This window comes from Dendropsophus ebraccatus, chromosome 12 (assembly GCF_027789765.1).
Source record: "Dendropsophus ebraccatus isolate aDenEbr1 chromosome 12, aDenEbr1.pat, whole genome shotgun sequence".
Lineage (NCBI taxonomy): Eukaryota > Metazoa > Chordata > Amphibia > Anura > Hylidae > Dendropsophus > Dendropsophus ebraccatus.
In genome coordinates, this window is record NC_091465.1 from 90,803,877 (window position 1) to 90,827,564 (window position 23,688).

A 23,688-nucleotide genomic window follows, 5' to 3' on the forward strand; every position below is an offset into this window, starting at 1 on the left:
AGAAAACCGTGCATTACAGCAGGCTCACAGAAATCCCACAATCCAGTGCACTGGGCACTCCCTCCGGACATTATCTAAAAATTTCTTACCTCCAAAGAACAGCCACAAGTTTCTCTTTAAAAAAGATCCTTACGTTCCTATCCATAGACTGACCATTTGCCCTTGCCTCCCCATCTATGCACAGTCATTAGTCGTCCTTGCCTCCCCATCTATGTACAGTCACTAGTCGTCCTTGCCTCCCCATCTATGCACAGGTCACTAGTCGTCCTTGCCTCCCCATCTATGCACAGGTCACTAGACGTCCTTGCCTCCCCATCTATGCACAGGTCACTAGTCGTCCTTGCCTCCCCATCTATGCACAGGTCACTAGTCATCCTTGCCTCCCCATCTATGCACAGGTCACTAGTCGTCCTTGCCTCCCCATCTATGTACAGTCACTAGTCGCCCTTGCCTCCCCATCTATGCACAGTCACTAGTCGCCCTTGCCTCCCCATCTATGTACAGTCACTAGTCGCCCTTGCCTCCCCATCTATGCAGTCACTAGTCGTCCTTGCCTCCCCATCTATGCACAGGTCACTAGTCGTCCTTGCCTCCCCATCTATGCACAGGTCACTAGTCGTCCTTGCCTCCCCATCTATGCACAGGTCACTAGTCGTCCTTGCCTCCCCATCTATGCACAGGTCACTAGTCGTCCTTGCCTCCCCATCTATGCACAGGTCACTAGTCGTCCTTGCCTCCCCATCTATGCACAGGTCACTAGTCGTCCTTGCCTCCCCCATCTATGCACAGGTCACTAGTCGTCCTTGCCTCCCCCATCTATGCAGTCACTAGTCGTCCTTGCCTCCCCATCTATGCACAGGTCACTAGTCGTCCTTGCCTCCCCATCTATGCACAGTCACTAGTCGCCCTTGCCTCCCCATCTATGTACAGTCACTAGTCGTCCTTGCCTCCCCATCTATGCACAGGTCACTAGTCGTCCTTGCCTCCCCATCTATGCACAGGTCACTAGACGTCCTTGCCTCCCCATCTATGCACAGGTCACTAGTCGTCCTTGCCTCCCCATCTATGCACAGGTCACTAGACGTCCTTGCCTCCCCATCTATGCACAGGTCACTAGTCGCCCTTGCCTCCCCATCTATGCACAGTCACTAGTCGCCCTTGCCTCCCCATCTATGCACAGGTCACTAGTCGCCCTTGCCTCCCCATCTATGCACAGTCACTAGTCGCCCTTGCCTCCCCATCTATGCACAGGTCACTAGTCGTCCTTGCCTCCCCATCTATGCACAGTCACTAGTCGCCCTTGCCTCCCCATCTATACACTGAACAATGAGTGTTTACAATGCGTAGTTTGAGCATTGTTGCATTTACACCTGAAGATTATCGCTTAAATTAAAATGATTTAACAATTTTTTGGAAGATAATCGGCCGGTGTAAAGGGCCCTGAAAGGGGAACTCCAGGTAGAGGTTAAAAAAATGAAACTTCTGCAAAAGCATTTAGCATTACTTACCCATCTATTCCAGTTTTGAGACTGCATTGCTTTCCCTCAGCTGTTCATCACAATCCCCCACCTGGCCCATTGCCCGCCCAAATCTACTGGAGAACATCTAGACTGTGTTCACACATTGCAGTTTTATTGTGTTACTGAATAATTTGCAGTACTTTATCATTTCATTCTTCTCCCACCCGCACAGCACACTGTATTCTCTACCTGTAACACCACACAGCACGCTGTATTCTCTACCTGTAACACCACACAGCACGCTGTATTCTCTACCTGTAACACCACACAGCACGCTGTATTCTCTACCTGTAACACCACACAGCACTGTATTCTCTACCTGTAACACCACACAGCACGCTGTATTCTCTACCTGTAACACCACACAGCGCGCTGTATTCTCTACCTGTAACTCCACACAGCACTGTATTCTCTACCTGTACCACACAGCACGCTGTATTCTCTACCTGTAACACCACACAGCACACTGTACTCTCTACCTGTAACACCACACAGCACGCTGTACTCTCTACCTGTAACACCACACAGCACACTGTATTCTCTACCTGTAACACCACACAGCACGCTGTATTCTCTACCTGTAACACCACACAGCACGCTCTATTCTCTACCTGTAACACCACACAGCGCTGTATTCTCTATCTGTAACACCACACAGCGCTGTATTCTCTACCTGTAACACCACACAGCACGCTGTATTCTCTACCTGTAACACCACACAGCACGCTGTATTCTCTACCTGTAACACCACACAGCACACTGTATTCTCTACCTGTAACACCACACAGCACTGTATTCTCTACCTGTAACACCACACAGCGCTGTATTCTCTACCTGTAACACCACACAGCACTGTATTCTCTACCTGTAACACCACACAGCACTGTATTCTCTACCTGTAACACCACACAGCACACTGTATTCTCTACCTGTAACACCACACAGCACACTGTATTCTCTACCTGTAACACCACACAGCACACTGTATTCTCTACCTGTAACACCACACAGCACGCTGTATTCTCTACCTGTACCACACTGTATTCTCTACCTGTAACACCACACAGCACGCTGTATTCTCTACCTGTAACACCACACAGCACACTGTATTCTCTACCTGTAACACCACACAGCACGCTGTATTCTCTACCTGTACCACACTGTATTCTCTACCTGTAACACCACACAGCACGCTGTATTCTCTACCTGTAACACCACACAGCACTGTATTCTCTACCTGTAACACCACACAGCACTGTATTCTCTACCTGTAACACCACACAGCACGCTGTATTCTCTACCTGTAACACCACACAGCACGCTGTATTCTCTACCTGTAACACCACACAGCACTGTATTCTCTACCTGTAACACCACACAGCACTGTATTCTCTACCTGTAATACCACACAGCACTGTATTCTCTACCTGTAACACCACACAGCACGCTGTATTCTCTACCTGTAACACCACACAGCACGCTGTATTCTCTACCTGTAACACCACACAGCACGCTGTATTCTCTACCTGTACCACCACACAGCACTGTATTCTCTACCTGTACCACCACACAGCACACTGTATTCTCTACCTGTAATACCACACAGCACACTGTATTCTCTACCTGTAACACCAAACAGCACACTGTATTCTCTACCTGTAACACCACACAGCACGCTGTATTCTCTACCTGTAACACCACACAGCACACTGTATTCTCTACCTGTAACACCACACAGCACTGTATTCTCTACCTGTAACACCACACAGCGCTGTATTCTCTACCTGTAACACCACACAGCACTGTATTCTCTACCTGTAACACCACACAGCGCTGTATTCTCTACCTGTAACACCACACAGCACACTGTATTCTCTACCTGTAACACCACACAGCACGCTGTATTCTCTACCTGTAACGCTGATATTGGAATAAAAAAGAACTTTTTTCATTAAATTTTTTTCTTTTTCTTTTCATCTCCACGCACATATTATGATGGAGGATCTTTTGTCTTTGAGGTGGAGCCCCACAATAAGGACTTTATCCCATTTTATCTTATATGGGATATACTGTTTATGTCTTGTTTTTTCTCCAGGTGGGATTGGCAGTGCCGGCTCTGATCCTCTCTGCCGTATAGCATCATTTACTTGTGTTACTGCATCATTTTTTGTGAATATGCTGCAGTACTGCAATGACACTCCAACATGTGTGAAGACAGTCCTAATTTCCTTGCAGTTTTGCACAATCAGTGAAGTTGCAGCAGCTGCTTCTGGCCGGCCAGAGATTGTGAATCACTCAGGGGATTGTGGGATCCAGCAGATATGGTAATACAATATGCAGACACATCTATATAACTTTTAACAGAAAACAAGTTTTCCTTATGTGGAGTTCCCCTTTAAGGGCTGTGATTGGCCAGAAGAATTCGCCTTGTGGTCAGACTGAAAGCTGCAGGGTTACATTATGCCACATAAATCAATAGGTCATTGTCTGCCGACACATCATTCCCTTTAAGAGACTTGGGCTCCTATAAGATGAAGCAATTTTATGTTTCTTTGTGAGTGATTGTGAATTATCCACTATAATAATGGAAGGCATCAGCTACGCTCGCTTGTACACTCTATACCAGCGAACAACGTGCACGTACACCGGATGGTTTGGGAACCATTAACAATAATTTTATGGTCAGCTCTAAAGATGCGACATATGAATAAATTCTCCTTAGTCGTCCGACCGTTGCGGCAAACACATCGAAAGAGTAATCGCTGTGCGTGTGATAGGGCCCGAGCAGTGGTGGTGAAACTGTGGACACTTCAATGGTACCACAGGACCCCCCCCCCCCCACACAGCTGCAGACCCGTTACAGTGTGTAAGTCTACACTCAGTCACAAGGTGTCCTCACCCGTCTTCTCCACCTTCACCTTCGCTAGTGACATGGCTGCCGGCGGTGTTGCTCCCAGGAGGTGACCGTCCTCAGGACACAAATCCTATAAAGGTTCCTGTAATAGACACAAGGATAAGAATCTGTGCACCGTGCTGATATAACCTGAGCATAGCCTTATTATCTATTATAATGTCCAGCTGTGACATCAATGACCAACATATACCATCCCGGGCATGGCTCCCCTCTCATTCCTGCCCCCCTCCCCCTCAGCATGGCTCCCATCTCATTCCTGCCCCCCCCCCCATGGCTCCCATCTCATTCCTGCCCCCCCCCCCCCCCATGGCTCCCATCTCATTCCTGCCCCCCTCCCAGCATGGCTCCCATCTCATTCCCGCCCCCCCCCCCCCCCAGCATGGCTCCCATCTCATTCCTGCCCCCCCCCAGCATGGCTCCCATCTCATTCCTGCCCCCCCCCCCCCCCTCCCAGCATGGCTTCCCATCTCATTCCTGCCCCCCCCCCCTCCCAGCATGGCTCCCATCTCATTCCTGCCCCCCCCCCCCCCCCCCTCCCAGCATGGCTCCCATCTCATTCCTGCCCCCCCCCCAGCATGGCTCCCATCTCATTCCTGCCCCCCCCCCCCCAGCATGGCTCCCATCTCATTCCTGCCCCCCCCCCCCAGCATGGCTCCCATCTCATTCCTGCCCCCCCCTCCCAGCATGGCTCCCATCTCATTCCTGCCCCCCCCCATGGCTCCTATCTCATTCCTGCCCCCCCCCCCCAGCATGGCTCCCATCTCATTCCTGCCCCCCCCCCAGCATGGCTCCCATCTCATTCCTGCCCCCCCCCCCCAGCATGGCTCCCATCTCATTCCTGCCCCCCCCCCCCCTCCCAGCATGGCTCCCATCTCATTCCTGCCACACACACACACATTCCAGGGTCACACACACACACAGAGCACAGGGTCTCACTCTCACACACACACACACACACACACACACACAGAGCACAGGGTCACACACATACACACACACACAGAGCACAGACTCACACACACACACACACACACACACAGAGCACAGACACACACACACACACAGAGCACAGGGTCTCACACACACACAGAGCACAGGGTCTCACACACACACAGAGCACAGGGTCTCTCACACACACAGAGCACAGGGTCTCTCACACACACAGAGCACAGGGTCTCTCACACACACAGAGCACAGGGTCTCACACACACACAGAGCACAGGGTCTCTCACACACACAGAGCACAGGGTCTCTCACACACACAGAGCACAGGGTCTCACACACACACAGAGCACAGGGTCTCTCACACACACACAGAGCACAGGGTCTCTCACACACACACAGAGCACAGGGTCTCTCACACACACACAGAGCACAGGGTCTCACACACACACACAGAGCACAGGGTCTCACACACACACAGAGCACAGGGTCTCACACACACACACAGAGCACAGGGTCTCACACACACACACAGAGCACAGGGTCTCACACACACACACAGAGCACAGGGTCTCACACACAGAGCACAGGGTCTCACACACACAGAGCACAGGGTCTCTCACACACAGAGCACAGGGTCTCTCACACACACACAGAGCACAGGGTCTCTCACACACACACAGAGCACAGGGTCTCTCACACACACACAGAGCACAGGGTCTCTCACACACAGAGCACAGGGTCTCTCACACACAGAGCACAGGGTCTCACACACACACAGAGCACAGGGTCTCACACACACACAGAGCACAGGGTCTCTCACACACACAGAGCACAGGGTCTCACACACACACACACACACACACAGAGCACAGGGTCTCTCACACACACACACACACACAGAGCACAGGGTCTCACACACACACACACAGAGCACAGGGTCTCACACACACACACAGAGCACAGGGTCTCTCACACACACAGAGCACAGGGTCTCTCACACACACAGAGCACAGGGTCTCTCACACACACAGAGCACAGGGTCTCACACACACAGAGCACAGGGTCTCACACACACAGAGCACAGGGTCTCACACACACAGAGCACAGGGTCTCACACACACAGAGCACAGGGTCTCTCACACACACAGAGCACAGGGTCTCACACACACACAGAGCACAGGGTCTCTCACACACACAGAGCACAGGGTCTCTCACACACACAGAGCACAGGGTCTCACACACACACACAGAGCACAGGGTCTCTCACACAGAGCACAGGGTCTCACACACACACAGAGCACAGGGTCTCACACACACACAGAGCACAGGGTCTCTCACACACACAGAGCACAGGGTCTCTCACACACACACAGAGCACAGGGTCTCACACACACACAGAGCACAGGGTCTCACACACACACAGAGCACAGGGTCTCTCTCTCACACACACACACACACACACACACACACACACACACAGCACAGCACAGCACAGGGTCTCACACACACAGAGCACAGGGTCTCTCACACACACAGAGCACAGGGTCTCACACACACACACAGAGCACAGGGTCTCACACACACACACAGAGCACAGGGTCACACACACACAGAGCACAGGGTCACACACACACAGAGCACAGGGTCACACACACACACACACACACACACAGAGCACAGGGTCTCACACACACACACAGAGCACAGGGTCTCTCACACACACACAGAGCACAGGGTCTCTCACACACACACAGAGCACAGGGTCTCTCACACACACACAGAGCACAGGGTCTCTCACACACACACACAGAGCACAGGGTCTCTCACACACACACACACACACAGAGCACAGGGTCTCTCACACACACACAGAGCACAGGGTCTCTCACACACACACAGAGCACAGGGTCTCTCACACACACACAGAGCACAGGGTCTCTCACACACACACAGAGCACAGGGTCTCTCACACACACACACAGAGCACAGGGTCTCTCACACACACACACACAGCACAGGGTCTCTCACACACACACAGAGCACAGGGTCTCTCACACACACACACAGAGCACAGGGTCTCTCACACACACACACAGAGCACAGGGTCTCTCACACACACACACAGAGCACAGGGTCTCTCACACACACACACAGAGCACAGGGTCTCTCACACACACACACAGAGCACAGGGTCTCTCACACACACACAGAGCACAGGGTCTCTCACACACACACAGAGCACAGGGTCTCACACAGAGCACAGGGTCTCTCACACACACACAGAGCACAGGGTCTCTCACACACACACAGAGCACAGGGTCTCTCACACACACACAGAGCACAGGGTCTCTCACACACACACAGAGCACAGGGTCTCACACACACACAGAGCACAGGGTCTCACACACACACAGAGCACAGGGTCTCTCTCTCACACACACACACACACACACACACACACACACACACACACAGCACAGGGTCTCACACACACAGAGCACAGGGTCTCTCACACACACAGAGCACAGGGTCTCACACACACACACAGAGCACAGGGTCTCACACACACACACAGAGCACAGGGTCACACACACACAGAGCACAGGGTCACACACACACAGAGCACAGGGTCACACACACACACACAGAGCACAGGGTCTCACACACACACACAGAGCACAGGGTCTCTCACACACACACAGAGCACAGGGTCTCTCACACACACACAGAGCACAGGGTCTCTCACACACACACAGAGCACAGGGTCTCTCACACACACACACAGAGCACAGGGTCTCTCACACACACACACACACACAGAGCACAGGGTCTCTCACACACACACAGAGCACAGGGTCTCTCACACACACACAGAGCACAGGGTCTCTCACACACACACAGAGCACAGGGTCTCTCACACACACACAGAGCACAGGGTCTCTCACACACACACAGAGCACAGGGTCTCTCACACACACACACAGAGCACAGGGTCTCTCACACACACACAGAGCACAGGGTCTCTCACACACACACAGAGCACAGGGTCTCTCACACACACACACAGAGCACAGGGTCTCTCACACACACACACAGAGCACAGGGTCTCTCACACACACACACAGAGCACAGGGTCTCTCACACACACACACAGAGCACAGGGTCTCTCACACACACACAGAGCACAGGGTCTCTCACACACACACACAGAGCACAGGGTCTCTCACACACACACACAGAGCACAGGGTCTCTCACACACACACACAGAGCACAGGGTCTCTCACACACACACACAGAGCACAGGGTCTCTCACACACACACACAGAGCACAGGGTCTCTCACACACACACACAGAGCACAGGGTCTCTCACACACACACAGAGCACAGGGTCTCTCACACACACACAGAGCACAGGGTCACACACACACACAGAGCACAGGGTCTCTCACACACACACAGAGCACAGGGTCTCTCACACACACACAGAGCACAGGGTCTCACACAGAGCACAGGGTCTCTCACACACACACAGAGCACAGGGTCTCTCACACACACACAGAGCACAGGGTCTCTCACACACACACAGAGCACAGGGTCTCTCTCACACACACAGAGCACAGGGTCTCTCTCACACACACAGAGCACAGGGTCTCACACACACACACAGAGCACAGGGTCTCTCACACACACACACAGAGCACAGGGTCTCTCACACACACACACACACACACACACACACACACACACACACGTTCTATCACAATTCCTTTGCACGCCGTGATGTATCCCGTGTTGCAGTGTGACGGCGGAGGCCTATGTCATACTTTATTAGAGTGATGTCACTAGGCGTCACCTCACGATTAGTACACACACCACCGTCGTGAGGCCGCGGATCCCTTCCCCACATAACACGGCGCACTCCCGCTCCCCGTTACCGGCTCAACTCACCTCAAAACCCGCTCCTCTCCGAGCTCCGCCTCCCGATTAGCCATTGGCTGCGCTCCATCTTAGACGTTGCCCCATTGGTTCTCTGTCCTGCATATCACTTTAATGCAGCTAATCAGAAGCGTTCCTTTAAGATCCGCCTTTCGTACGAGCGTAATGACGCCAGAAGAATGCAGTTCCTGCTCTTCAGGGATGACGGGTAATGTAGTTTGCCTGTCTCGCCAGACGGAACGTTACATCCCAGAATTCTGCGCGGCGGTTGACAGTTGCTAGGCGACCAGCGGCCTGAGACGGCGGGAGCTTCGAGTGCGGAAGAAGAGGTACCGAGCGATGGCGGATGTGTCTGTCTGTATATGTCTATATCTATAGAGGACCAGTGCTGTCATCTCCCGTGTCACTGCCAGTCTGTGTGTGATGGCGACCTGTGCCCACTATCTGTAAGACTACAACTCCCAGCATGCCCTGACAGTATCATTATATAGCACAGTGACCACTATCTGTAAGACTACAACTCCCAGCATGCCCTGACAGTATCATTATATAGCACAGTGCCCACTATCTGTAAGACTACAACTCCCAGCATGTCCTGACAGTATCATTATATAGCACAGTGACCCCCCCATCTGTAAGACTACAACTCCCAGCATGCCCTGACAGTATCATTATATAGCACAGTGACCCCCCCATCTGTAAGACTACAACTCCCAGCATGCCCTGACAGTATCATTATATAGCACAGTGCCCACTATCTGTAAGACTACAACTCCCAGCATGTCCTGACAGTATCATTATATAGCACAGTGACCCCCCCATCTGTAAGACTACAACTCCCAGCATGCCCTGACAGTATCATTATATAGCACAGTGCCCACTATCTGTAAGACTACAACTCCCAGCATGTCCTGACAGTATCATTATATAGCACAGTGCTCCTTTTGAGGGGGGCGCCTCACACAGCCTGCTTCTCCCTCTTCCACGGGAGTCGGAGCCCAGAGGGGGACACCACACAGGCCGGTGTATACAGGAGCCCAGAGGGGGACACCACACAGGCAGGTGTATACAGGAGCCCAGAGGGGACACCACACAGGCCTGTGTATACAGGAGCCCAGAGGGGGACACCACACAGGCCGGTGTATACAGGAGCCCAGAGGGGGACACCACACAGGCCGGTGTATACAGGAGCCCAGAGGGGGACACCACACAGGCCGGTGTATACAGGAGCCCAGAGGGGACACCACACAGGCCGGTGTATACAGGAGCCCAGAGGGGACACCACACAGGCCGGTGTATACAGGAGCCCAGAGGGGACACCACACAGGCCGGTGTATACAGGAGCCCAGAGGGGACACCACACAGGCCGGTGTATACAGGAGCCCAGAGGGGGACACCACACAGGCCCGTGTATACAGGAGCCCAGAGGGGGACACCACACAGGCCGGTGTATACAGGAGCCCAGAGGGGACACCACACAGGCCGGTGTATACAGGAGCCCAGAGGGGGACACCACACAGGCCGGTGTATACAGGAGCCCAGAGGGGGGCACCACACAGGCCGGTGTATACAGGAGCCCAGAGGGGACACCACACAGGCCGGTGTATACAGGAGCCCAGAGGGGACACCACACAGGCCGGTGTATACAGGAGCCCAGAGGGGACACCACACAGGCCGTTGTATACAGGAGCCCAGAGGGGGACACCACACAGGCCGGTGTATACAGGAGCCCAGAGGGGGACACCACACAGGCCGGTGTATACAGGAGCCCAGAGGGGACACCACACAGGCCGGTGTATACAGGAGCCCAGAGGGGGACACCACACAGGCCGGTGTATACAGGAGCCCAGAAGGGGACACCACACAGGCCTGTGTATACAGGAGCCCAGAGGGGGGACACCACACAGGCCGGTGTATACAGGAGCCCAGAGGGGGACACCACACAGGCCGGTGTATACAGGAGCCCAGAGGGGGACACCACACAGGCCGGTGTATACAGGAGCCCAGAGGGGGACACCACACAGGCCGGTGTATACAGGAGCCCAGAGGGGGACACCACACAGGCCGGTGTATACAGGAGCCCAGAAGGGGACACCACACAGGCCTGTGTATACAGGAGCCCAGAGGGGGACACCACACAGGCCGGTGTATACAGGAGCCGAGAGGGGGCACCACACAGGCCGGTGTATACAGGAGCCCAGAGGGGGACACCACACAGGCCTGTGTATACAGGAGCCCAGAGGGGGACACCACACAGGCCGGTGTATACAGGAGCCCAGAGGGGGCACCACACAGGCCGGTGTATACAGGAGCCCAGAGGGGGCACCACACAGGCCGGTGTATACAGGAGCCCAGAGGGGGACACCACACAGGCCGGTGGATACAGGAGCCCAGCGGGGGACACCACACAGGCCGGTGTATACAGGAGCCCAGAAGGGGACACCACACAGGCCTGTGTATACAGGAGCCCAGAGGGGGACACCACACAGGCCGGTGTATACAGGAGCCCAGAGGGGGCACCACACAGGCCGGTGTATACAGGAGCCCAGAGGGGGCACCACACAGGCCGGTGTATACAGGAGCCCAGAGGGGGACACCACACAGGCCGGTGTATACAGGAGCCCAGAGGGGGACACCACACAGGCCTGTGTATACAGGAGCCCAGAGGGGGACACCACACAGGCCGGTGTATACAGGAGCCCAGAGGGGGACACCACACAGGCCGGTGTATACAGGAGCCCAGAGGGGGACACCACACAGGCCGGTGTATACAGGAGCCCAGAGGGGGACACCACACAGGCCGGTGTATACAGGAGCCCAGAGGGGGACACCACACAGGCCGGTGTATACAGGAGCCCAGAGGGGGACACCACACAGGCCGGTGTATACAGGAGCCCAGAGGGGACACCACACAGGCCGGTGTATACAGGAGCCCAGAGGGGGACACCACACAGGCCGGTGTATACAGGAGCCCAGAGGGGGACACCACACAGGCCGGTGTATACAGGAGCCCAGAGGGCGACACCACACAGGCCGGTGTATACAGGAGCCCAGAGGGGGACACCACACAGGCCGGTGTATACAGGAGCCCAGAGGGGGACACCACACAACCTGATTCTCTTCCATGTGAGACAGTTTGATACAGAATTCGCCCTAGCTGCCTCCTTCCTGTGATTGCCTCATGTGGTAGAGGCTGCCCTGGTGACACCCGGCATGAGGCTGGCTCTTCTGTTTTCTCAGCATTGTGATGAGTGTGTTACATCCCTGCAGGACCACCGAGATCCAGGGGCGGAGGCCGGCGAGCCGATCCAGGGGCGAAGGCGACTCTGAAGGATTCATCTGGCCATGAAGAGCAGGTACATTAAATACAGGAGCCCAGAGGGGGACACCACACAGGCAGGTGTATACAGGAGCCCAGAGGGGGACACCACACAGGAAGGTGTATACAGGAGCCCAGAGGGGGCACCACACAGGCAGGTGTATACAGGAGCCCAGAGGGGGACACCACACAGGCCTGTGTATACAGGAGCCCAGAGGGGGACACCACACAGGTCTGTGTATACAGGAGCCCAGAGGGGGCACCACACAGGCAGGTGTATACAGGAGCCCAGAGGGGGACACCACACAGGCAGGTGTATACAGGAGCCCAGAGGGGGACACCACACAGGCCGGTGTATACAGGAGCCCAGAAGGGGACACCACACAGGTCTGTGTATATTTGAATTTTGATATGAATTTCACAAGTTTTGCTCATGAATATATATTATGAGCAAGATTCTAATAGGACACTCACTGTCCCTATTACATAAGGGTGGTCGGGAATATATCAGTATTAGGACACTGGCCCTATTATATAAGGGTGGTCGGGAAATATATCAGTAATAGGACCCTGGCCCTATTACATAAGGGTGGTCGGGAATATATCAGTAATAGGACACTGGCCCTATTACATAAGGGTGGTCGGGGAATATATCAGTAATAGGACACTGGCCCTATTACATAAGGGTGGTCGGGAAATATATCAGTAATAGGACACTGGGCCTATTACATAAGGGTGGTCAGGAAATATATCAGTAATAGGACACTGGCCCTATTACATAATGGTGGTCGGGAAATACACTCACCGGCCACTTTATTAGGTACACCCGTCCAACTGCACGTTACCACTTACTTTCTAATTAGCCAATCACATGGCGGCAACTCAGTGCATTTAGGCATGTAGACATGGTCAAGACAATCTCCTGCAGTTCAAACCGAGCATCAGTATGGGGAAGAAAGGTGATTTGAGGCCTTTGAACGTGGCATGGTTGTTGGTGCCAGAAGGGCTGGTCTGAGTATTTCAGAAACTGCTGATCTACTGGGATTTTCACGCACAACCATCTCTAGGGTTTACAGAGAATGGTCCGAAAAAGAAAAACCATCCAGTGAGCGGCCGTTCTGTGGGCGGAAATGCCTTGTTGATGCCAGAGGTCAGAGGAGAATGGGCAGACTGGTTCCAGCTGATAGAAAGGCAACAGTGACACAAATAGCCAACCGTTACAGCCAAGGTAGGCAGAAGAGCATCTCTGATCGCACAGTACGGCCAACTCTGAGGCAGATGGGCTACAGCAGCAGAAGACCACACCGGGGGCCACTCCGCTCAGCTAAGAACAGGAAACTGAGGCTACAATTTGCACAAGCTCATCGAAATTGGACAGTAGGAGATTGGAAAAACGTTGCCTGGTCTGATGAGTCTCGATTTCTGCTGCGACATTCGGATGGTAGGGTCAGAATTTGGCGCCAACAACATGAAAGCATGGATCCATCCTGCCTTGTATCAACGGTTTAGGCTGGTGGTGGTGGTGTCATGGTGTGGGGAATATTTTCTTGGCACTCTTTGGGCCCCTTGGTACCAATTGAGCATGGTTGCCACGCCACAGCCTACCTGAGTATTGTTGCTGACCATGTCCATCCCTTTATGACCACAATGGACCCAACATCTGATGGCGACTTTCAGCAGGATAATGCGCCATGTCATACAGCTAGAATCATCTCAGACTGGTTTCTTGAACATGACAATGAGGTCACTGTACTCCAATGGCCTCCACAGTCACCAGATCTCAATCCAATAGAGCATCTTTGGGATGTGGTGGAACGGGAGATTGGCATCATGGATGTGCAGCCGACAAATCTGCGGCAACTGTGTGATGTCATCATGTCACTATGGACCAAAATCTCTGAGGAAGCTTCCAGCACCTTGTTGTATCTATGCCACCAAGAATTGGGGCAGTTCTGAAGGCAAAAGGGGGTCCAACCCGTTACTAGCATGGTGTACCTCATAAAGTGGCCGGTGAGTGTATATCAGTAATAGGACACTGGCCCTATTACATAAGGGTGGTTGGGAAATATATCAGTAATAGGACACTGGGCCTATTACATAAGGGTGGTCGGGGAATATATCAGTAATAGGACACTGGGCCTATTACATAAGGGTGGTCGGGGAATATATCAGTAATAGGACACTGGGCCTATTACATAAGGGTGGTCGGGGAAAGTTGTCGGTCACTATTTGGCAGTTTGTTTCTGAGCTGGAAGAGTCCATTGTGTGGGGGGAGATCTGTGCTGGTCTCTTCCTGGATGACTGTATATGAGCAGCAGTGTAATATGGAGATATCCTGTGTAATATAGAGGAGGAGGAGGAGACATAAGTAGTGTAGCTGTAACCTCTGTCCTGTGTGTGTGTGTGTGTGTGTGTGCTATAGCTGCAGCAGGCTGTGTGTATGTGCGTGGTATTGCGTGCCCCCACAGTGACCTCTTATATCACTATGTGTGACCTCTCTTTATCACTATGTGTGACCTCTCTATATCACTGTGTGTGACCCCTCTCTATCTCACTATGTGTGACCCCTCTCTATCTCACTATGTGTGACCCCTCTCTATATCACTATGTGTGACCCCTCTCTATATCACTATGTGTGACCCCTCTATATCACTGTGTGACCTCTCTATATCACTATGTGTGACCCCTCTATATCACTATGTGTGACCCCCTCTATATCACTATGTGTGACCCCTCTCTATATCACTATGTGTGACCTCTCTATATCACTATGTGTGACCCCTCTATATATCACTATGTGTGACCTCTCTATATCACTATGTGTGACCTCTCTATATCACTATGTGTGACCCCCTCTATATCACTATGTGTGACCCCTCTCTATATCACTATGTGTGACCCCTCTCTATATCACTATGTGTGACCCCGCTCTATATCACTATGTGTGACCCCTCTATATCACTATGTGTGACCCCTCTCTATATCACTATGTGTGACCTCTCTCTATATCACTATGTGTGACCTCTCTCTATATCACTATGTGTGACCTCTCTCTATATCACTGTGTGTGACCTCTCTCTATATCACTGTGTGTGACCTCTCTCTATATCACTATGTGTGACCCCTCTCTATATCACTATGTGTGACCCCTCTCTATATCACTATGTGTGACCTCTCTATATCACTATGTGTAACCCCTCTCTATATCACTGTGTGTGACCTCTCTCTATATCACTATGTGTGACCTCTCTATATCACTATGTGTGACCCCCCCCCCCCCTCTCTATATCACTATGTCTGACCTCTATATTACAGGGATCTGGCAGTGTTAGTGTTTCTGTGTGTAGGATGAATATTTAGTTAGAAACATAGGAGATGTCAGCAGGAAAAGCCCCCCTGCTCCATCTAGTCTAGTTGTGAGTAGTTCAGGACATGGAGGCTGGAGACTGGCTGCACCCACTGCACACACAGGAGAAGCTGCTGTATATACAGTATATATTCCCTCAGAAGTCGCCCCTGGATCATGTAGGACATTAGGGAGAAGCTGCTCAGCCGGTGTGATAGATATCTCCCCTGGTATATGACCGGCCATTTATCAAGGAGCAGGAGGCCGAGTTGGGAGTCTGATTCTGAGTCTGTCCTGATAAAATTCAGGAGTCGGAGCTGCGGCTTACCGACTCCACAGCCCTGTAGGAATACCCCTTACCGACTCCACAGCCCTGTAGGAATACCCCTTACCGACTCCACAGCCCTGTAGGAATACCCCTTACCGACTCCACAGCCCTGTAGGAATACCCCTTACCGACTCCACAGCCCTGTAGGAATACCCCTTACCGACTCCACAGCCCTGTAGGAATACCCCTTACCGACTCCACAGCCCTGTAGGAATACCCCTTACCGACTCCACAGCCCTGTAGGAATACCCCTTACCGACTCCACCGCCCTGCAGGAATACCCCTTACCGACTCCACAGCCCTGTAGGAATACCCCTTACCGACTCCACCGCCCTGTAGGAATACCCCTTACCGACTCCACAGCCCTGTAGGAATACCCCTTACCGACCCCACAGCCCTGTAGGAATACCCCTTACCGACTCCACAGCCCTGTAGGAATACCCCTTTAAAGGGCTCTCCATCCAAACCTCTGGTCTGCAGATCAGCAAGATTTCGGCCCGTGTCTACATTATGGGGTTTCTTCCGTAGTTTGTGAAGAGGATGGTGGATGGTCCCCGGTGATGCAGTAGCACATTAGTGCAGGTAGGGGGCAGCGGGGATAAGGTGTTACCCCTGGTCATACGTCTGGCACCCATCAGATGGGGAGGTCGGGGGTCTGTTCTCCCTTCTGTCGTCTCCTCTGTTGTCGCCCACCGGGCCTGGAAGCTGATCCGCGGTGTTAATAATAGATGGACCCTGGGCGGCGGTCACCGCTACAGCAGTTTCCAGGCTATTTATCCGAGCCTGTCAGTGGCCCAGAGACTCCTCCCTCTAGTCATGTGACAACTAGTTATATGATGACTATACGGTGTATACAGCTGATGCTTATGCGTCTCTCTTATTTCCTGCAGCGTTGCTGTGTTTTCAAGCCAGGGTGATCCTTTCCCGACCCAGACAAGAATGAGGACCCCTTACCACCCCTCGGCCCCCCAGACGCTTACAGAGGCGCAGAAACAAACCGTGAGTGTCACCAGTTACCTTACAGCAAATGACAGTGCCCCTGGGGAGGGTTACACGTCACGGCGCCCCTCGGCAGAGGGCATGGGAGGGGGTTACAAGTCACTGTGCCCCTTGGCAGTGGCGATGGTGGAGGGGGGTAACAAGGGCCCATATAGTATGTGTGTGTGTGTGTGTATAGTACATGTGTATACAGTGCATATAGTCTGTATGTAGTGTATATAGTATAGGTGTGTGTGTGTGTGTGTGTATAGTACATGTGTATACAGTGCATATAGTCTGTATGTAGTGTATATAGTATAGGTGTATGTGTGTATAGTACATGTGTATACAGTGCATATAGTCTGTTTTTTTTTAACAATATTTTATTGAAGTTATACATAAATACAAAGTGATAAAAAGAATCATATAATAATAATAGATAAACTATGACAAGTCAGTAGACTTATATAAAATTACATAAATAAATATAACAAATCATTAAAACAAACAAGAAAGTAACCAATTATTGCTCTAACATATAAATGAAGTAACATTGTATCATACTATGCTCCATACCAAGTACAGGTAAGTACTCCCAGGGTACCTGCCACCATTGCTTTGTGATACCAAGCTGGATTAGAAATTCTGTTATGCAACAATTTTCCTTCTTCTGTAGACAGAGCACTCACTATAAAAAGTTTCCATTTTTTCATGAAAGAAACTTTTCATTACTACGTAGGGTATCAATCATTTCCCAATGAAGTGTTTCTTTGAGATTATCAACCATCTCTGGTATTGTAGGGGATGTAGACTTGAGCATTTAAGGGCTAACAATAGAGTAAGGTGACCTCCAGGAGGAAGAGTCCTTCTGGCTGAGAGAGCCTCACCTCCTTCCGTCACATCATGGAACAAATAACAGGTTGGATAAAAAGGCAGAGACGATAGTCTGTATGTTGTGTATTTACTATGTGTGTGTATAGTCTGTATTTAGTATCTACTGTTGTGTATCATGCTTCAGGTCCTCAGTCCTGATCGGCTGCGCTCCCTCCCCCCCCATCTCTCGGACCCGCTCAGCCCCCCTGATCTCCGCTTCCTTGTGGGGTCCCAGCAGCTGGTCCCCGGCCTTCCAGAGTCGGACTCTTCGGAGCCTTTTGATGAATCGTGGCCGTCCACTGAAAGCAGCAGCAAGACTCCAGAGCGGGATCAGGGTCTGACTATGTCCGACAAGGAGAGGGTCCCGGGATGTGAAGGATCAGTCCTGGCCAGGTGATGGATACCTTGTGTTAGTAAATCAGTAGGGTCTATAGGATGTGATATTGTCTGACCCCCATGTGGTGGATGTGACAGGTACATTACACGCTTCCGCAGTGGGCGCCCCACCAGTCGCAGGGAGCGATCTCCTCCACTGTCTGGACTGAAGGACTTCTGGTGGCTGCCGGCGTCTCCTGAGAGCCCGGAGATGCCGAGAGACCGCGCAGACTCAGGTGGGTGATGGCGGAGAGATGTGGGAGGATAGCCAGCTGTATACAGCACATAGGGGGAGGCCAGCCATACACAGACCGAGGTGAGACCCCTCTGATCAGCAGATAAAGGGTCCCTATGCATCCGTTATGGGGGGTCCCTCTGATCAGCAGATGAAGGGTCCCTATGCATTGGTTATGGGGGGGTCCCTGTGATTAGCATATGAAGGGTCCCTATACATTGGTTATGGGGGTGTCCCTGTGATCAGTAGATGAAGGGTCCCTATGCATTGGTTACAGGGGGTCCCTATGATCAGCAGATGAAGGGTCCCTATACATTGTTTATGGGGGGGTCCCTGTGATCAGTATATGAAGGGTCTCTATACATTGGTTATGGGGGTCCCTGTGATCAGCAGATGAAGGGTCTCTATACATTGGTTATGGGGGGTCCCTGTGATCAGCAGATGAAGGGTCTCTATACATTGGTTATGGGGGGTCCCTGTGATTAGCAGATGAAGGGTCTCTATATGTTGGTTATGGGGGGGGGGTCCCTGTGATTAGCAGATGAAGGGTCTCTATATGTTGGTTATGGGGGGGGGGTCCCTGTGATCAGTAGATGAAGGGTCTCTATACATTGGTTATGGGGGGGTCCCTGTGATCAGCATATAAAGGGTCTCTATACATTGGTTATGGGGGGTCCCTGTGATCAGCATATGAAGGGTCTCCATACATTGGTTATGGGGGGTCCCTGTGATCAGCAGATGAAGGGTCTCTATACATTGGTTATGGGGGGTCCCTGTGATCAGTAGATAAAGGGTCTCTATACATTGGTTATGGGGGTCCCTGTGATCAGCAGATGAAGCGTCTCTATACATTGGTTATGGGGGGTCCCTGTGATCAGTAGATGAAGGGTCTCTATATGTTGGTTATGGGGGGGGGGGGGTCCCTGTGATCAGTAGATGAAGGGTCTCTATACGTTGGTTATGGGGGGGGGGGTTCCTGTGATCAGTAGATGAAGGTTCTAACATTGGCCACTAGCTTGCACAGTCCTGAGCTCCACCGCCTGTTGTCAATGAATCAACGTCAATAATTAAAGCCATTTAGACGTTGACCAGGGAGTCAATATGGCAGGAATAATCTGCTGAGGAAGTGCTCCTGTCTGTGACAAGCTCCCCAACACCCCTCCCCCTGGCATATCCCCCACTGTGGACTTCTTCAAGAAATAGCGGCACATTTGCCCACAGGTTGTGCTTGTGTTGCTTCGGATCTTTGCTGAAGTGCATGGGGCTTAGCTGCAGTACAGTTCACAGCCTGTAGACCAGTGAGGCGCTATTGGTGGAGGAAGGAAGCGGCCATGTTTAATTGATGTCTGAATGCAGGAAACTTGGCTCCCCTGGACGACTCTCCGCACAGTCTGGAGAAGACGCCTACTCTGGAGGTAAGTTTCTCATGTCTGCCATGTCATATGTACATTTAGGTCTTTTTCTTGGTTGTCTCATATTCTGTTTTATCCAGGAAAGTTCTCTGAGTGAGTCTGTAGTGTATCCTGATGATGTGGACACTGCCGGCCTCCAGCTTCGAGCCGGGAAGCTTATACAGAGGAGGTGAGCTGTGGCCGTGGCTTTAGCGGACGTTCATCTAGTGTCTGTGGTTTTTATAGTAATTTGTGTTGCTTTTTCCTGTGGCAGTGAGTCTTCTCTAAGCAGCGGGGGTCCCGTCAGTTCTGTAGGTCAGGGGTCCTCACTGGTGTCCACAGTCTCTAGCAGCAGCATGAGACCACCTCCTTTGGGCACGGGTGACGGCAGCAGGATGAGACCACCCACGCTGGACATAGGTGACGGCAGCAGGATGAGACCACCCCCGCTGGACATAGGTGACGGCAGCAGGATGAGACCACCCCTGCTGGGCACGGTTGACAGCAGCAGGATGAGACCACCCCCACTGGACATAGGTGACGGCAGCAGGATGAGACCACCCACGCTGGACACGGGTAATGTCAAGTTTGGGTTTCTTAGTGGGGTAAACACCGGCACTACAGGACCCAGCAGTTCAGGAGTTAAATCCCCTCCGCAGATTCAAAGGTGTAGGTGGTGCTCAGCCTTGTATATTAGTGCACATTATAAGCAATAAAAGCATTCTTTGCGGCACTCACCATATATACACCCTTATTGATTAAGAAGAATTGCAGGACACACTAGGAGTGCTCCTTCAATGGCCTACGTCCGTTTCACGCTTTCCTGCGCTTTGTCAAGGCATGATGTTCCTTAGGCTAAATACACCAACACCATAGAGTAATTTACATAAAACCCATTAAAAAAGTAACACACAATATATTATAGGAAAACAATATAATCGTGTGGGGTTTGGGTCACACCTCCTGCTGTTAGAGAATGTGACCCTGTGTGTCTTTTCAGCCCCTGTTGTGCAGCCCACCCTCTCATCCATCCGAGTCCATGCTCCCCTGACCCCTGAGGAAGACATTTTGTATCAGTGGCGATTGCGAAGGAAGATGGAGCAGGCACGAGAAGGGACCCTGCCTGTCATCACCCGCAGACGCAGCCTTTCTCCTCCACTCCGGATCCCCAGACAGGTAAGTGTGGACCAGGTTAGACGTGCCTGGTGATATCGTGTTCCCTTCTGCACCGTGCACATGAGTCTAACCTCTCTCTCTATAGGTCGTTCACACTGAGGTCTCTACCAATCCACTGTACCAAGTATCGCCAGCAGGGGCAGCACTGAGCTCACCACAGCCTCCTCTCATCCCTGTGGCCCCATCAGGTGACATCCCCCCACACCTCCACCATCTGTGTGACATCCTGCCCTGTGTTCACAGTCAGACCACGCCGTGTGTCCCCAGAGTGAGGCAGACGGAGATGGTTCATCCCAGGAACGATGGCGTGTTACACCTGTTAAGGCAGCAGCGTAAGGTTCCTCCTGAACGACAGATGGAGGAGAAAAAAATAAAACCTAAAGGATGCGGGAGAAAAAGAGACAAGACAGAAGCGGCTCAGAGAGGGCCGTCAAGATCCAGTGCCAGTCCTGTTCCTGAATCACCGATTCACCGAGCAATGGAGCAGGTGAAAGGGGCAGACATGCTGGGCCTGGGTGGACCTCCAGTCACTGGCCACTAGGGGCGCCGTATATTGGGGAAGTCATCTGAAATGATTACTATACAGACATCAGGTCACATGGCGGCTTCTGTCAGGTCTATAACTTTTTCACTGAATTCTTGTCTTGTCTCCTTATTACATGACAGGTGATCTCAGAGCGGCTGTTCTCGCCTCTTCCATCTCCAAAAACTAAATCTGCGAAAAGGGAGCGAAGACGCCTGACCACCACTACAGAGGATGATGCTGATCCACAGACCATAGAGGTTACTGCCCAGCAGAGACCCCCGACCCCCTCCACACAGGACGACGCTGAGCCACAGACCATAGAGATTGCTGCTCATCTTCTAGAGGAAGCAGAAGGTACAGGTCTCATCTCCAGGCTGCTCTCCAGTGAGTCTGGTATGGGTACTATTACACGGAGCCATTTTTAACGATTAACGACTAACGATAAACAATTGCAAACAAGGTTGTTTATCGCTAACCTGAAATCGTTCACCATATTACGCAGAACGATGGAATTACACTGACGATTATTGAAAAAAATGCGGAACTTGAGCGAACAAATGTGGAATTACAGCGAACGATTAACGATAATTTTAGGTTCAGATCTAAATCAACGAGATACGAACGTTTTTTCAATCGTTGCCTGCAGTTACACGGAACAATTCTTTAAATTTGAACAATATAACGTTTTTTTGCACAATAATTGTCCCGTGTAATAGGGCCCTATAGGAGAAAGTTCCGGATCTCAATGAGAGGAGCTGTAAGCCCCTCTGCCCTCAGATCCATCTGCATTTGCCACCTGTAGGGGGGGTAGAGGAGTCTGGAGGGTGGGCAGACTGGTCTGGAGGGATGAGGAGAGCACATAGAGGCCTGTAGGACAAAGGGACAGAGGAGTTTGGAGGAGGAGGACAGAGGGATCTGGAGGAGGAGGACAGAGGGATCTGGTGGGGACAAAAGAGGAGGAGTCTGGCAGCAGTTTATTTCCCATTGAGAACACATGTACACTGGGCATGTGTATGTGTATGTGCATGACCTGGGATGGACACGTGGCTATGAGGCCTTTCCTATATGAACACTATGGGGGAGATTTATGAAAGGGTGTAAATATACACCTGGTGTAAACTGCCCACAGCAACCAATCACAGCTCAGCTTTCAGCTCTGGTAAAATCTAAGAGGAGCTGTGATTGGTCGCTGTGGGCAGTTTACACCAGGTGTATATTTACACCCTTTCATAAATCTCCCTCTATATGTTGGCTGCTGGTATTTTGTGTATGATGATTGTTGGTGTTTTCCAGCCCTCTCATCCACCCTCTCACATTGCAGACTCGGACGGCACAGACTTTGCCGATGACCCTCTGCTTCAGGTGCTGCGTGACCAGCGAGAGTCCCTGCGCTCCAGACTCCGGTAATGCCTCACCTCTCCATTACTGTCCAACTCTGCTGCATTTCCAGACGTAAGAGCCGAACTGTCTCTGGCAGTGAGCGCAGCTCTGGAGGTGACTGGAGATCAGTGCAAATGGTTGTGTGTTAGTTGTTGACACTCTCTCATTGTCTCCTCAGGACAGTGGATTCCAGACTGGCTGAACTGGAGCAGCGAGAGCAGTGATCCCATCTCTGGCCGCTCACCTGTCTGACCTGAAAGTAATATTTATGGCACTGAGAAGCCATTGCTATTTTCTTAATAAAATTGTGGGATTTCATATCATTTGAGGTTTTTATGTATATAACTAAAAATCTGAGGTGAATCCTCAAGCGATGCGGCGGCGGCGATTTCTACATGACGGGACCGGCAGGAGAGGGTAACTCCCATGCTGTGTGCCGGGGTA

At 51.9% G+C, this 23,688-nt stretch overlaps 2 protein-coding genes across 9 annotated transcripts in view; one reads left to right on the forward strand and one right to left on the reverse strand.

The window, feature by feature from the left end:
- LIN37 (lin-37 DREAM MuvB core complex component) overlaps positions 1–9,576 on the reverse strand; it is a 27,210-nt gene extending 17,634 nt beyond the window's left edge. The window contains exons 1-2 of one of the 6 annotated variants that reach the window (XM_069947479.1): positions 9,330–9,576; positions 4,420–4,516 (exon numbers count right to left, since the gene is read on the reverse strand). In XM_069947479.1, the coding sequence (XP_069803580.1) occupies positions 4,420–4,453 (34 nt within the window). In that variant the 5' untranslated portion in view covers positions 4,454–4,516; positions 9,330–9,576. Of the gene's footprint in view, positions 1–4,419; positions 4,517–9,205; positions 9,276–9,329 lie in introns of those variants that run through there. The other 5 variants (XM_069947475.1, XM_069947478.1, XM_069947476.1 and 2 more) reach the window with 5 other exon arrangements.
- Positions 9,197–23,562, forward strand: PROSER3 (proline and serine rich 3). Of its 3 annotated transcripts, none has more exons than XM_069947470.1 (13): positions 9,198–9,646; positions 12,588–12,673; positions 17,201–17,309; positions 18,307–18,554; positions 18,636–18,772; positions 20,128–20,186; positions 20,264–20,352; positions 20,437–20,738; positions 21,163–21,338; positions 21,424–21,825; positions 22,005–22,218; positions 23,186–23,267; positions 23,423–23,562. In XM_069947470.1, exons 2-13 carry the CDS (start codon positions 12,663–12,665, stop codon positions 23,466–23,468), a joined length of 1,875 nt encoding a protein of 624 aa, XP_069803571.1. In that variant the 5' UTR covers positions 9,198–9,646; positions 12,588–12,662; the 3' UTR covers positions 23,469–23,562. The 3 variants fall into 3 exon arrangements, with proteins under 3 accessions (XP_069803573.1, XP_069803571.1, XP_069803572.1); XM_069947471.1 differs by lacking the exon at positions 9,198–9,646 and adding an exon at positions 9,677–9,763; XM_069947472.1 differs by lacking the exon at positions 12,588–12,673 and having other exon boundaries at positions 9,197–9,646.
- The last annotated feature ends 126 nt before the right edge of the window (positions 23,563–23,688 follow it).